Consider the following 17,147-nt stretch of genomic DNA (forward strand, 5'->3'; position numbering starts at 1 on the left):
CGTTTAGAAAAAAGAGACGAAAAATCTAATGGAATTTATCAACCCTTATCCTAATCTCACAAGAATCAATCAAATTGCATAATCTTGTTATTCGATGAATCATAGGCCAACTTCTTGCCACTGCAAAATGAGTTACCGATATCAATTTCCCGATCTACGCCAATGAGAATATTCTTCAATTGCGGTGAGACATCGTCAGAATTCGAAAAACAATGACATTTTTGCTCCAGATTCTTTTGAATTTGATTGAACATTCAAAGTAGCTATTCCAATTTTTTATGTTTTAAAGGCTTACCGTTGGTATTTACTTGTTCGGTTGTGTTGGTTTTGTATTTTTTATTGAGTTTTTTGGATTCTTTGTTAAATATTTAGACATAGAAAGAACGTTAATTAGGATTTATTCCCTGATGAACAATAGCAAGCGTAACTACTCAGTTTTTTCTTCAAAGTGATCCAATCGATCTATTGCTATTATGATTAAGGTTTAGTTTTAGAGACCTAGCTTGAATTGATTTCTTTACTAACGCTAGAATCCATAATTGGGCTAATGAAAGGTTGCCATGTGTTTGAGTTTGAAGAAACTCTTCGTAATAGGGCAGTAGGAAATCTCCGTTCATATTGAAATGCAATCATGTAATTCAATTGTGCCTGTGTCGTGCCGTGTCTACCATGGCGTAGCATAGATTCTTACTTTTCTTTTCTTCCGCCACAACGAAAGTCAACATTGTTAGTTGTTGTTAATGGAATATGGATTAATCTCATTAAAGTGCGTGGAAGTATATGATTCCTATAAATAGAGCAGCGTCCATAGTTCATTTTCGCATGCCACAACCAAGGAGAAGTGGGAATAAAACTTGTTTAGCTTTTTCCTTTCTACTCTCTCCACTTGAAGTGAATATGAGTTCCAAAATCAAATCCGTGGTTTCTATTGTTACTTTGTTGTTTATTTTGCCCAATTTGATATCTCAAAATCAAGCTCAACAAGTTTTCAACCACTCGATTGCAGCCTTTTATGTGTTTGGAGACTCTTATGTGGACCCTGGAAACAACGACTACATTCTTTCGATTGCCAAGAGCAACTCTCCACCTTATGGAATTGATTTTCTGAACCAGATCGCCACTGGCAGGTTCAGCAATGGGAAGCTCATTGCTGATTTTTTTGGTGGGACAAAATCTTTTTTTTTTACATTGTCTTTTGAATTAAAATATTATGTCAAGCCCGGCCCTTGGCACTAGCCTACAAGGACATGGCCGGCCTACTTCGCCCCTCGCAAAATATGCCCAATTTTGGGATTGGGGCCGCGGTCTGATTTGCCGGAGTAACGTCCAGGCTAATATTATAGCCTTCAAGCCAAATTTACACCGCATTAGTCTAAAAATCAAACACAACTCTTTTGCCCGAGCTTCTTCGTTTGGAACACCAACACTAGTCAAAACGCTCTACGTACCCTAATTAAATATGCAACTAGCTAATTAGCTAGCTAGCTAGCTAGTTATCTTCATGGTCGTAAATAACTCACATAGATTTCACCAAATGAAATTACTCTAAACTAGTATCAAAGTTAAAAAAAGGTGAGAAGATTCAACCATAAAAATATACTCCTATCATTAAGCAAAATATTTATACATCCACATTTTGCAATATTGGAAATAACCAAAGAGTATGGCTGAACTATTCATGTGTTCCCTATTTCAGATTATGGTCTATATATTTCGAGTTGTAGATTTTGTTGCCAATTTCCCTGATCGTGGAGCTCTTTTTGAATTGCCCCTAGTGGGTCCTTTTTCGAAAAAAAATTAAAGAAAAGTTTACAAAGAGGTGAGAAAAGAACTAATCTATTTGTTTCACTTTTTTTTATTGCTTCTTTTGAGATTAATTGTAATTAAACATAATTTTTTCTAAAAGATAAAATAAGTTGATAAACAAAATTAATCAGTATGTCACCGCACCTGGAATGGAGGTGAGGTAGTCATCAATAATCACACGTTTTGCTTCTTTTCTTCTTCAACTATTCCCGGATTGACATGTATGACTAATGATTAATTAGTAACTTATAATTAGCATGAAACTATTATGTGTTTTTTTAACTTTTAGGAGTATAGGGCCAGCCTCGGTAAATACTGTATTAACTTTGGTATGGTTTGTGTTGTTTTGTTGCAGCTTCCTTCTTGGGTTTTCAGGATTACTCCTATGTGCCATATTTGGCCCCAAATTTCACCATCCAATCCCAGCGTGCAGTTGGTTTCGCCTCCGCTGGCGCTGGATTTGACAATCGCACTGCAGCATTCCTTGTATCTCTCTCTCTCTCTCTCTCTCTCTCTCTCTCTCTCTCTCTCTGACTGACCCCCTTAAAGTTTGGAATCGTCCATTTATCATTACTGTGACAAATGACCACTGGTATATCTCTCTCTCCCAGATTGCTTGAGGCCCATTTTGAGTTAATAATCATGTAGCATTGTTTTTCTCTCTTTATTTAAAAATAATTGTATCTATTAGTTTCGGATCAATTTTGTATTGAATAATGAGTCGTATCAACGAGAGGATATTTAAAAAGTAGTAAAATAGTATGATAAAAATCGAAAAAAAGGTATAGGAACGACAAAAGTAAGAAAGATGATACCTACATAGATTTTGTGCATAATGATTATGCACAGATCACGGTGTGTAGCCCACATCGGGTCTCACACAAACAATTTGAGTCGTTCATTAACTATAAAATATTTTTTCGAGAGTTCCCGCAAAAAAATTAGGTCAAATTTTTTTTTTTCGGTCAAACGGAAATTCAAAATTAGGTCAATTTGATACGTTAATTAAAGTGTTTAATCCAATCATCTAAATTAAAACTAGGAATGGGTATATCTTTAACGGGGCAACAACCGAGGCTCTAACGGACCTAATTAAAATCAAGGTAGCCATGTTGATGAAGGCCAAGTTTGACATTAAGCTTTACTCGGTGGAGGACTTCAAAGGGTATTTGGATGGGATTCGAAAAGTGAAAATGTAGGGTGAGGTAGACAATGAGGGTAGTCGGTGAGGTGTTCTTATCCAATCTTGGTTGGATATTGCTCTGTAGTTTCATGTAATAGTTGTTTTTTATCGATGTACCCCGTAGAATTTAATAAAAAATTCCGTTTGCCGAGCAAAAAAAAAAAATCCAATCATCTAAATTTTCATTAAGATTTTAGGATTCTAGAGAGCTAAATGATTGGATTGAGCACCTGTAGGTATTAGATTGAGCATATTTTTTGTGAGAACCTTCAAAAGTTTTTATTTTTTTTGCATTTAATTAACGTCCCGGGTTGTTAATTTGTATGGACCTTGATATGTGCACAGAGCTTGTTTTCCTCACCTGCCCTTTTTTTTTTTTGATCGGCAACAAGATTTTATTGAACTCGACAAAGGGTACATCGAGGAGGCCAAGCTCTAAATGCAAGGAAAACTTGGATCATAGAGCAGGCCAAGAAGAAGAAATTACATTCAACAGAATTGAAAGGAACCATATAGAAAATAGATCCATCCAGAACCAAAACATAAACTTCCACCGCTCCAAAAGACTACAGAAGTCATTCCATGACATCTTGCACTACCAGCCATACCAGCTTCCTAAATCTTAGGAAGACGATTAACTCCATAGCATCCACAAGCCAGCCATCAAAGAAGGCCAAAAATTCTTCTAACAGGTTTCATTAGCCACCTAAAGCAGCCCTAATACATCAGCATCACAGCACTAAGAATAGTAGCAGGTATAATCATCCCCTTTTTCTTATGCTTTACCGCTTCAGTCGTGGTACGTAGAAACTCATAACAGCAATATTCGTGCGCAGCTTCTCGTCTCTGTTTTTGTGTGAGAAAAGTCGTCCCCTTCAAACCCTTTTTCTTTTCTTTTATAACGGTGACAACAACTGAGCTTGTTTGTTTTGAGTTTTGGAATTTCGGATTCTCTCCAACGCACGATTTTTAATAAATTTTCTCTCAATTATTATTCTCATTTTTCTTCACTCAAAATCCAAAATCCAAATACCAAATACCAAAACGAACAAAGCTCGAGGGCAGCACCAAATCTTTTGTGCATGGCAGTGGCACAAGGGGGTTTTTTGGATTTTGATTACATAGGTATTGGAAAGGTTTCTTTCACCATGTTTATGGTGAAATTACAGAATTAACCATGAAAAAGCAAAGTTGGTTAATTTGAATATTATCTATGTTCTGAAATGTTTTTTATGGTCATTTTGCAATAAAATAATTCATAAAAAATATGGTCGATTCCATCATGTTCTCAAATGTTTCATGATAATACATGGTAAATGTGAAAAAATAAATCATGGGATGCATGTCATCAATTTTCATGATAATTGTGTATAAAATATCTCATTGTGATCAATCATTGTTGAAAGGTTTTTTTTTTTTTATATGTTTATGGTGAATTTGTAGAATTAACCATGAAAAACATGGCCGGTTTGAATATTGTCTATGTTTCAAAATGTTTTTTATGAAGGTTTCATGATAACACATGGTAGATATGAAACAAATAAATATAGTTATCGAATTTAAATCGGTGAAAAATAAATTGGTGGCCGGGATTTGGTTATTACGTTTTTTAAATTTTGAAATCGTCTTTTGTAATTATCTCCCATAATTATTGTGATTGAATTCCACTAAATTAGGAAATAATTGAATTCCACTAATTTAGGAATGCAATATACACACATATAAATATCTTATTAAAATGGTAAGATATGTAATTCACAATCTGAAAGGATGGAAATATAACTTTTCAAAATGACTGGAATGAATACTTACATGGGATGAGGTTTGATGATGGATATTTAAAAACTCCATTTTTTGTGTTTATTTTATAATTTTTAGTTCCGTTCATATTTTTATAATTTTTTGAATCCTCTCGCCGAGACGAACCAATAATCCACTACAAATTGATGCAGAATAGGCTCTGTTTGTTTGGACGTAAAATATTTTCTGGTAAAATATTTTATCTATTTTCCGGTGTTTGGTTGTGTAAAAAATGAGGAAAACATTTTACATATAAAACATTTTCCATCAATTTGATGAAAATGACTTATCCTTAAATCTTCTGTAAGTTATTTTTCGAAATGAACCCGCTGTCTTCTACTCCAATTCTCACTGCTCAATTTCCTCGATCGTCAGTCCTGACCCACGTTCAATTCCAATAATCTCATATCTCTCCATTGTTTAAGCTCTCCATCTCTCTCTCTACACTATTTTGTTAATTTCTGAAAATATTTTCAAGTGCCAACAAAATACCGGAAAATAAAAATTTGAAGTTTGTTTTCTGAAAAAACATTTTACATCGAATTTTTTTTTTTAACAAAGACAAATAGAATCTTACGGGATTGTTAAGCCAAAATGGTCCTAATATTTTTCTCGACATCCTTATTTGTACTATCATGCTTATCTTTTCCGATTCGTTGCCAATATATAAAACTTGGTACCTTTTTTGTAATCCTCTTTTTTTCTTTTTTCTTTTTTCTTTTTTTACCTTTTCGTTCTGTGTACTTCAGAATGTAATCTCAATGTCAACGCAATTGGAATACTTCAGAGAATACAAAGCAAGACTTGCGAGCACCATTGGACAAGAGGGAGCGGATAATCTGACAACGAATGCCGTTTACTTTGTGAATTGTGCGGTGAACGATTTCCTCAGCACATTTTACGGGCCTGGACATACACTCCTTCCGGCTGGGACAACTATCGGGCAATATGAAGATTTTGTGTTACAACTACTGCAAGAATTCATACAGGTTTAATTTGGCCCCTACTTTTTTTATCCTACCTGTTGGTCCAAAAAACAACTCAAGAGGGAGGGTGAATTGGGTATCTCAAATATAACGCAGAATTTTAAAAAACTAATTGCAATCTATTCAACTACAATTTCAATTTCAATGAAATACTATTCTACTCATGCAATATTGATAAGCAAGACGGAAAGTAAAGAGAGTAGGGAAGAGAGAATCGAACGCAAGAATTTATAGTGGTTCGGTCCGCAACTTCACGGCCTAGTCCACTCTCCAAGTATCCAACTTGAGATTTGCTGCACTATTTTCAATAGTTACAATCTTCTAGCTTCGCGGGTGCTAGACAACCTTTATAACGAGCAATCTATTCCGAATCACTCCAACTAATTTTGACTCCGGTGCTAGTCACACCTAACCCAACTAGTTTTGACTCCGATGCTAGTAACACCTAACTCCAAGTGATTTTCTCTCCAAAACCACTCACAAAAAGTAATAACTCACGAGAGTATGAATAAGAGTGTATAATCCCTTTTACAATAAAGATCAAAATAAGAGCTCTCTCACACAAGTGTAAAATTATCAGGTTGAAGAATAGAGTATGAAGAGATTGATGTATTCTTTGAAATATTTCTCCGAAGCTGTGTTGTGTAATCCTTACTTCCCTTTATATACTCCAAGAATGCAACCAGCACATCAATTGCTTCCATCCAAATTCCACTAGCCGTTAGGACAATTTTCTAGTCAAAGTGTAGCCAGTCAATTCCTTATTTCCATATCTTTTCTGCAGTAGCCGTTAGAGAGAATTAAGCTCTCAAGTAATCTTCAATCTTTCTCATTGATTAGCATTTTGCTTTCCATAAAATCCCTTGTAGCCAATTTAAAAATAGGAGAAGATTTGTCCTTAATCTTCCTCCTTTCAATTTATCTTGACCATTGAAGATAGTGATTTGGTGTAGCAATCTTCCCATGTGCACTTCAACCAAATCCTACAAAATAAACATTAAGGTATTCCAAATATCACAATATTAATTATATTTCTTTTCAATATAAAATATATTTTGTTATCATCAAAAATCAATAAGGTATTGCATAGAAACCTTTGGGCTGACACTACCTAACAATTTAGATGACTTTATCACTATGTCCAAGGAAGAAACTTATTCACGGCGGAGCAATGAGAAGGTTATTCACGGTTCCACGCAATCTCAGCTGTCCAAAACAAATTAATCTATTACCGTTAATAGATTGTTTATAATTCGGATCGTCCAAAACACTTTTGGACGGCCGAGATTTAGCACCGTAAAACTTATTCACGACTCTTCCGTGAATAAGTTTTTCTCCATGTTTAATTTGTTTCTCTTGTCCTCCGCTGGTGTTCTGCATGCGTAAAGGTCATCATAAAACTATAACAACGAAATAAATCAACTTGAATTCTCAGAATTGTACTTACCACAATGTCTTTTGCCCCGCCCACCCGCCCAACCCCCCCCCCCCCCCCCCCCCCCCCTCTCTCTCTCTCTCTCTCTCTCTCTCCAACTTTTCTTTTCTTTGCCTTCTCTCTACATACATATGGTAGGGTTTCCTGGTAGGGGGCTGGGGCTACCGCCTCACCCCACCCCACACCCCTCCATCACTGGCCGTCTACTCCCTACTATGACGGGTTGTTGGGCCGCTTGGTGAGATCCTACAGCAAATAAGCCCCCGGAACCGGAGCGACGGTTTGTTGGGTGACATGATTACGGCTGGAGTTCTGTTTCCTCCTCATCCCTCTCTCTCCAGATCTGTCCCTCCCTGAGTTTGGTGCTCCCCATCGATGGCGCCAACCGTGCGAGTTCTATCTGCGTTACCAGGCCGGCCCGGCCTTGTCATTTGGGCATCGCTTGTTCAAGCCCTAACAAAGTTGTTGTTGTGGGACGGAGATAGCTGTTGGTGTTGCTAGATGGTGGGGTGTGGTTGCTACGGTGATCTGCAATCTCGGTGATCGGATTTAAGAGTGTAGATCTGTTTCTGTAGGTTTTGGTTTGTTTTCTCTGTTGCGTTTGTTTTTTTGGTTTCCTACCCCTGATGGGGTTGTTTCCTCCCCTTCGGGGGTTTCTTTTGATTTGGTTATGCGTTCTTTCTGCGGCAAATGTTGTGCCCAGAAGGTGTGTGGGAGTGGGGTGCTTTCTTGTTGGCATCTCCCTTGTGGCTTGATTCGCCCATTGTGTTGTAGGAATCTTACTCTTTTTGATATAATGTTTCTCCTATTAATGAAAACTCCTAACATTTTGACAAAAAATAAAATAAAATGTCTTTTGGTCACGAAACGATTTCATTGGCAAAAGTATTAGTGAGGAAATATTTTGTCACCATGTTTCTTCACCTATCAATTGTCGCAAAAAGTGTATCTTAGGTTTTGACAATGAAAATTTTTGACACCTAAATGTAACATTTTGGCGATATAGTTACTTTCGTCTCTAAATGCGACCAAACCAGAAAAATAATGGAGTATTCAATTTTGCCGCTGCTCTTATTCGAACTCACGACCTCGATCTGGTTCCCAAAATTTGTTGTTATTTTTGCTTAATTTAATTTAAATTAACCTGTTATGAATAATTTTTTTAATTAATCGATGGACAATATGTATATATTATACAAGAAACGCATTATTTATTTTAAATAAGATATTCTATACTAAAAACAAAAAATAGTTAGTCTTTATTTATTTGCCGACAAAATACAAATTTCATCACCAAAATGTGTGATTGAGGAGAGGCCTGGAGCGCCACGTGGTGGTAGCTTAGCAGAATTGAATAATTTTCCATGTTTAGGGAGGTAAAACTAATATTTTGTGGGCTAAAATTGTATATAGTTTTTCTTAGGCTTTATCTTGATCCAGTAGGTAGATATGTTGTCTTTGCTATTAATTTTGTTGGTGGGGAAATTTTGCTTATTAGCGTGTATTGTGTTTGAAGGTGTGGTAGTAACGATATTGATTTCTCTGAGTGCTATAGTCGAAGCGCCCTCAAAATTGTCCGGATACTTGGTTATAATTTTTTTTTTTTCCGGGTAAAAATGAATAAACATCCATCCCTTTTAAGCGGCCAAATAATTTTGTTTGTTTTTTTTGTTTGGTTGCAGGGGTTGGTCGGCCTTGGGGCTCGAAGAATTGCGGTCTCTGGAGTACCGTTGTTCGGATGCTGGCCCATTGTCATTACTCTCTACTCGTCAAACCCCACAAATGCACTGGTAACGCGTGCTTGCAATGACACCCTAAATGCTGTCGGAAACGATTATAACATGAAGGTTCAAGCAGCATTAAGGACCCAGCAAAATAGCTCGGGAAATATTGGACTCAAACTTGCCTACTTCGATACCTATACGCCAATGGTTAACATTCGGCGAAACCCGGCCGTGTTTGGTACGTCAATGATCATGATCAGAAACTTAATTCTTCGGTAGAGTCGTTTAATAAGTGATCATTATTATTTTGAAACATAGCTTAAGGGCAATAGTACTTTGCTCGAACAAATATTTGACCAATGCATACACGTTTGCACCTATCAGTTGGAGACACCAATACAATCATCGATTGCTATTCGCGTTAGGTACTACATAAAGAAGAAGAACGATGAAGATAAAAGCACGAAACTGAACCCAAATAAATTTTTGAAACTGTTGTTACATTTTTCAAGCAAGCTTTATGTGGGGGCTCCGTTCCGGTTGGTTCGTACTTTCTGAATGTGGGTTCTTGGTTAGCTCTTATCTCCTTGATCAGTCCTGCAAAACGAAGCACGACTAAGAGACCACACCGGAGGTACTCCGGGATGGCCCTCCGGTGCAAGAGTCAGATTGCTTGCCAGAAGGAGTTAGGGATTAGGAGCTAGGATTTTGTTTGAGCGTACCTCTTCCAAGTAGGCATAATGGGATATTTATAGGGACCCTTAGCTTGGTCTCTAAGATTGCACCAACGCTCAACCGTTTTCATGATGAGCTGGCACCTTCACGTGCCACCATCATTGTCCTCATAACCGTTTGGATGACGTCACGACCATCATCATTGCCATGGTTACTGTTCTGATGCGGATAAGCTAGATCGTCGGCCAAGCTACGCTCGGCACCGAGCATGTTGCGGGACCTTCGGCAGCTATCCAAACGAACGTATTCTCCACCCCGAGCAGGTGTAGGGAATGGAGCATTAAAGGAAGTAGTAACTAGAAGGACCCTCGGCTAAAGGGACCCTCGGCTACGGTTGCTAATCCGAACATCCAAAGAAAGATGTCTTGGAGTTGAAAGGAATACTAGATCACGCTCGGAACGGCCCGAGCCATTTTGCTCGGCCTGCTACACTTTATATATCACACCTAGTATGGGAAACGGTTTTTTCAGCCGATGCTTCTATTTTTGTGATTTTCCCATATGCATCTTCCTTTTCATTAATACGACTTTCTTTTTATGAATACGATTAAATTTCTTAGTCCCATTTTTGTTTGTTTGTTTAATTGTAGGTATTGATGTTACCAACAAGGGTTGCTGCGGGACTGGTTTGCTAGAATTCGGACCCCTTTGCAACTCGCTTTCCACACTTTGTGCTAATAGATCGGAGTACGAATTCTTTGACTCAGCCCATCCAACTGAAACAACAGCTTCCATTATAGTGGACGCCAATGTTGCTGCCATCAATTCTATAACTAGTTAAGAAAGCAGCAATTTTAAGTTCAATTATCGCGGACGCCAATATTGTTGCTGCCATAAATACTAGTATGACTAAATAAGGGCCAGCAACTTTGTCCATGTGTTATGTGTTGAACACAATTTCGAGTCTGCGAAAAAGACGGAAAAATGTTGAACAAAAGTCAATTTTATTGATGTATGATATTAGGGTTTACAATCTATGATCTATTTTCTAATCAAAGAAAATAAAGTCTTCTGATTCTTCTCTTCGATTTTTGAAACGAGGGCTTTGTGCCTAATCTCGAATCAAACGGCGGAATCTTCTCTATGATTTGCGAAGAAGTTGATAACTTGGGTTGAATGTTCTTCGAGGCTTTGAGGCTTCGATTCGAAGAACCTTCTTGTTGGATGCACACTTGAAGAATTCTGAAGGACTTGAAGGCTTCGATCTTCAGAGCTCTGGAGCTTTTTGCTTCAATGTGCATATGGGAAAAAATATGAGAGGGAGCACCTCTATTTATAAGGATTTGGGTGGAGACTCCAACCCTAACCTTCCATATTGATCTCTTTAATTATTTCCTTTATTGAAAAAGGAATAATTATTATTTGATAATTACCTTTCCTTTCTTTTTATTTTAGAAAAGGTAATTATATATAAAGAGATATATTATTATTCACCAATTAGCCTAATTTGATTGGCCGAACTTGATAAAATAATAACTGTGTCATTTTAACACGTGGCGCCATTTGATTGGTCCATTTACATGTCTCTGACTTTTGACCACGGACACTTGGCATCACTTGATTGGCCCATCCATGAAATTTTGACATTGACTTACAGGCATTTGGCAGCATTTGATTGGCCAATTTGTATGTCCTAACAACACGTGGCGATTTGTGATAGGCTAAAATTTTCACATGCCTACATTATGTATATGGTGGGGTCGTCCTAGAACTCCTGTGGTCATAAGGCCTATGTGCCCAATTTGCATATCTGCAAACTGTACCTTTCGTGTTCTTTTTTACTTCTTGGTGCTTCTTAGCACTTTCCTTTAATAAAATGATGTGTGATATCTATTGACTCTAATTCTAATGGAGTATGTGAACTTCATTCAATAACATGAGCTCAAATATGCAAGTAACTAGTACTAGTAAGGTACTAGTAGGAGCACCTTTTTTTTATTTTCCCTTTCTCAAAATAGTATAACAAATTTTATTGATAATTACAACGAACCGACAAATTAAGAAAGATTGATTATCTTGTTCTAATGAATCGAATAACAATTCGGGAGGTCTGGCTTCCCAAGTACTCTATACCATGACCTCTCAATATTCGAACCGTGCGAGTTTATCCATTTGCCCATCGCCAAACAAACTGAAAACTGCAACTTCCTTAAATTTCCGCACACCTTCTAATGTCTTCCACAATCACCTCTACTACCTCCGTCAGATACTACATCTCCTTGTTCATAATCCTTACAAGTTGTTGCGGGTCTCCCTCTACCCTGATCCTACTCATCCCCAAAAACTCGGCAAACTCCAACGCCGCTCTGCACGCTCCTGCCTCGGCACAATGTGCTGATCTTGTTGAGCCTAAACTAATTGAATGATCAGCCACAAAGCAGACCGTGGAGTCCCGAATTACCATTCCTGCTCCGTATAGTTTATATGCAGAATATTAGCCATGCACGTAGATTTTGCATCATTACACAGACTGTCTGTCGTTTCTGTTATAAAACCAAGAATTAACAATTATTCCAAAGAACAGTGGTTCAATCCAGGATCATTCATAGGTAGTAAAAATTGAGTCGCAATACTTTAATTAATTTTTATTTTAATTCTGAAAGGAAAGTGAAGTTTGGATTTGAGTTGATTTGATTAAACTAATTACTAAACTAGCAAGCAAGTAAAGGATTTGAAAACTAATTAGAGAAGGAACCAGCGCTTCTGATTATATCTTGATCCCCTCGTAATGTAATTGTTTCAAAACTTAGAGTTCATATTCAACACTCAACTAGACCACTGATGAGCACCCAATATTGCAAATATTTGGTGCGACTAGTTCTATTTTATATTGTTTTTAACTTGTGTTTATTTAGCTTATATAGTGATATTGCATGTAAGGTATGTTTTTGTGTGTTTCAGGTAAAACGTGCAAATAAGGCGCATTTCAACGCCATGGATGGCCCAAGTGCTTCCAAGTACCCGAAGACCCTATCGGCCCCTTAAAATCTGTCTAAGTATAGAAAAATGACTTTCTGAAAAAGTTTCGATTTTCAAGATAAAAAATGGCGGTAATTGATCCTTGAATTTTTCTAAGAGTAGCTACAAAATTGCAAGGTTTTATTTGAAGAACAATGTTATGCTTTGAGCCATTTTCTCTTGAGAAAAATGTGCGGTTTTTCATTTTACACTAAAAGTGGGGAGTTGACATTTTGATTTAATTGGAATCTTGTAATTCTAGTAATGCCATTGTTTCCAAATGGGGGGTACTTTCTTATTTTCATTAAATAAATTAAAGTAAAGAAAAGGTAAAAGAAATATTTAAAATGTAGTTTTTACTTAAGTTTAGAGAATGAAAATAAAATGCTGAGGAGCTGTGAAGCTGTGGCCAAGATGCAAGGATAACAGAACCGTATCGATACGGTTATTGGAGTATCGATACTTCATTAAAACAGAGAGCAGGTCAAGCTTCAGCGTATCGATACGGATTTTGGAGTATCGATACAGTTCCTTTTGTATCGGTACGGTTCCTCTACAGGGAATCTTGGGTTTCAGAGCAAAACAGCTCAGTATCGATACGGCTTTGGAGTATCGATACGGGAGACTTACCGACTTACTTTTTGACAGCTTTTAACTTTCCATAAGTGGCAACTTTCTACTTTTGGTGTGTTTCTGGATATTTTGGAGGAGAGAGGCAGTCTTTTTGTATAAATACTCACGCTCTCTCACTTGTAAAGGGGAGGTAGTTAGTTTAGGTTAGTCTTTCTCCATTAATGTCTTCCAAGCTTTCTTAGTTAAATCTTTCAAGAATACTTGTAAGTCTTTCTCGTTTGTTAATTTTCCGTTTATTAAAGTTGTTTGTACGGATTAGATTCTCACTAATATCAAGTTTATTTTTGTTTTTATCGGTTAATCATGTTTTCATTTCCTAGTATAATTTCTAGTCTTTTCAATATGTGTGAGTAGTTTCTTGGCTAAGTCTTGGGCTACTCTTTCCTAAATACTTAGGGTGTTATTTGGTTCTCGAACCCTCGGGCTTAAAATCATGATTTTCGAAATTTCATTAACCTAGCCATTTTGGTCTAAGCGAGAGGTGTCAACTCCTTGATATGAAGTTTAGTCAAGCGGTCTTGGCAAGCAGCATACCGAGGGCTCGTGGCCTCCTACGTGTTAGATACATTAGCAAAAATATGTTAGTTTAGTTCCGTTTAATCACATCTTTTAATAAACGTAGTCGTTAAAGTTAAATCTTCCGGGCGTGAGCACGCGATCGTGTCTCTCGCTTGAGTTATTTTGAGAACCGGTAGCGGCCTTTGTCAAGGGAAGGATGATCCCTAGACTTACCTCGTTTAGTTCATAAAGTTCATTTCTAGTCTTTTTCGCTATCTTTTCCACCGTTTAAAGGAAAACCAAGTTGGCCGTCTTAAACGCCGAAACCACCATATAAAACCTACAATCCGATTAAGCTATATTCGATTCTCTGTGGGTACGATCCCAGACTTTCCGGTTATTATGCTATCGACGACCTAGCTCTACGCTTGGGGTGTTTCAACTTTATTGGAAGGCGAAGTTCGGAGGCTAAGCAACCACCGTATGGTAGCAATTTCTATCGACAATCCCCAAAAATATAACCAAGATTCGTACTCCATATAAGTTATTTCAATACGACATGGATCGTCTCACTAGATTTAACCAATAGCACGACCCGTCTCACATCGTATAGTCTATCTCAAAGCCTATCTTGAAACATGAGAAATCATTGTAAGACTGTGCTTGAAACCATGGATACAAATACGTTTGAAGATTGAGAAAAATGTAGAACTTCATAAAATGTTATGAATCAACCAAGTCTCACAATCGAGTTGAATATAAAGGCCTAAAAATCTAACAGCTATGCTACTTGAAGACATGTCCTCGTCACACTAGTCGAGGAGATTGGCTGATCATCGTTGAGTTGTTGCTCTTTATTATCTCCTCTATGAACCACATTAATCGGAAGCCGCAGCCGCCTCTCTGTTTGTTCGTGTAGAAGTTCTCTATCTCTTCCATCTATTATAATAAGCTTGGTCCAACTTCTTGATTAATTTGATCCGCAAGTACAACATTCTCTAAGCATGATCTTCGAGCTCGCTTTGCGTCATTAATCTTTCTTTTCTTTTTCTTTTTCTTTTTTTTTTGTTGATTTAGATCCAAAGGTTATCTAATGGCTTTGTGGGTCCTGTAACAAGGAAAATGAATATCAAACTCCAAATAATACATTAAACAAACATAACAAGGCCAAATTAGGGAGTGCAAAGTATATTTACTCACCTATACGGAATGTCACGAAATTTGCACTTTTAGAGTGCCCGTGCTAGAGATTGAGCATTCGAATCATTACAACGTTATTCGGGTCTTTTTTTCTTAATGTCCAGAGTTACCAGGGCTTCTCTTCGGTCTTTTTTCCAATGGCCGCACAATGACTCGAATTGATAGTCATGTACATTGCTTACTCTGGTACCACCTGTAACACCTTTGAGTGAACCATTGACCGAGTAATATAGGATGGACTATTAATTTTTGCATTGGAGCGATGGGGCAATTTCTCTCTAGGTTAATTGTGGGTGCAATATCGGAACTACCTCTCCAAAACATCCAACCACCTCCCCTCAAAACCGTGTCCCTGATCATCAACACCTCTTTAAACTTTATTTTGTGGGTCTAGAGCCCGTAATGTTGATTTTGTCGTTCATCTTGTAAATTCACAAAAAAATGTCAATCAACGAATCCATCTGACCGGATGTCATTTGATCGATAAGATCGATAAAAAAGTTGTATTTTTTATCTGATCAAAATGCTTTTGATTACAGAAGTTCTTCTCCACGTGTCAATAAAAACCAAAGAATTTTGATCAATGTTTTCTGTCCCAAATATGATCCGCAAAATAAAGTTTGGAGGGGAGATTACAGCGGTGATCCTGTCCCTGCAAAACATTTGAAATCGGTTAGGAAACCTTGAAAGACACTGGATCAACTCACCTTAAGAGTACTTATTCAATAGTCCGGAAGTATCGCCAAGTGGTACTTCGGATTACTCCAGAACCACACATTTATTAAAAATAAAAATATAAAGTAGTCTGGTATTTGTCATGTACCGTTTGGTAATTACTGGTACAGATCGGTATGGTCCAGTAATGGAAGCATAAAATAAAATTAGTCTGCTACTGGCCGGTACCGACCGGTATTTGAAGTGAAAAGGATTTATAGGTGTATGGTACCGAATTTAGACAATACTGATATATACAGGCCGATGCCGGCCGGTACGGTATGAGATTCGTAACCTTGGAAAGAACATGCAATATCAGGTCACGACTTTGTCATCTGTTTATGTGGATGGAGTTGGTCTCAATCTTAAACAACGAAAATTACTTATAAAATTATCTCTTACTAGTGTTAGCCCGTGTCTATGGCACTACGCATCCTAATTGGAATGGGATGGCAGTTGTGTGATTTAAGTGAAAACCATAGCACTACAAGAAAAAGTATGTTTAGTGACAAAAAAGTGGCGACAAAATTTAATTTCGTCGCTAAATGAGTATATTTGGCGACAAAAAAAATAAATTCGTCACTGTTTTGATAACTTCCTTGACGAAATTATTTTGTCACCAATTATAACTATTTAGCGACAAAAAAGATATTTTTGTCACCAAAGGCTCCTATTTGGCGACGAAATAAAATTTTCGTCATTAAAAGAATAAAAAAGGAGACGAAATTATTTTTTGTCGCCAAAGATAACTATTCGGTGACGGAAAAAATATTTTGTCACCAAATGAACCAATTTGGAGACGAAAAATATTTTCGTCTTCTTTTTACGTTTTCAGTGACGAAAAATTTATCATTTGGTGACGAAATTTATGAATTACGCTTTGTCTCCAAATATATTTCGGGCATAACTCTTTTCTCAGAACTCCGATTGAGATAATTTAAATTGGGTTTGAACAATAACATAAAGAGCTACGACTTTCATGTTTATTAAAATTGCTAATTTTAATGTTTAATAGTTCAAAATGCCGTTCAAAATATATTTTAATGTTCAATGTATGTGTTATATATTAGATATTTCAAACATATGCTGAAAAGTTTGTGTGGTGTAGTTGGTTAAAACCTGTGTGCAAAACTTAAGAGACTCGGGTTCGAAACCCCGCAGGAGCAAGAAAGTGAGATTTTTTTCACATATAAGAATATCTTTCGCGACGAAAAATTTCGTCACCGATAGGTCACCTTTGACGAGCCAAAGGGAATAATTTGTGACGAAATTTTTTGTCATTAAAAAAGCACAATAGGTGACGAAGAAAATTTCGTCACCAAGTCATTTTTCCGTGACGAAATTTTTCGTCACCAAAAGACATTATAGGTGACAAAAAATAGATTTCGTCACCAGGTAGGAATCCTCGACAACCTTTAGTCGACAAATTTTTTTTCGTCACCTATATTATTTGTGACGAAAAACATACAATTTGC

The 17,147-nt window shown here is 37.0% G+C and overlaps 1 protein-coding gene across 1 annotated transcript; it reads left to right on the forward strand.

Annotated features, from left to right (window-relative positions):
- The first annotated feature begins 805 nt into the window (after positions 1-805).
- On the forward strand, positions 806-10,692 carry LOC131313279 (GDSL esterase/lipase At5g45960-like). Its single transcript, XM_058341507.1, has 5 exons — positions 806-1,162; positions 2,162-2,292; positions 5,539-5,778; positions 8,893-9,172; positions 10,260-10,692. The coding sequence occupies exons 1-5, from the start codon at positions 823-825 to the stop codon at positions 10,448-10,450; spliced, it is 1,182 nt and encodes a 393-aa protein (XP_058197490.1). The 5' UTR covers positions 806-822; the 3' UTR covers positions 10,451-10,692.
- Positions 10,693-17,147: the final 6,455 nt, after the last annotated feature.

The sequence above is a fragment of the Rhododendron vialii genome, chromosome 13a (assembly GCF_030253575.1).
Source record: "Rhododendron vialii isolate Sample 1 chromosome 13a, ASM3025357v1".
Lineage (NCBI taxonomy): Eukaryota > Viridiplantae > Streptophyta > Magnoliopsida > Ericales > Ericaceae > Rhododendron > Rhododendron vialii.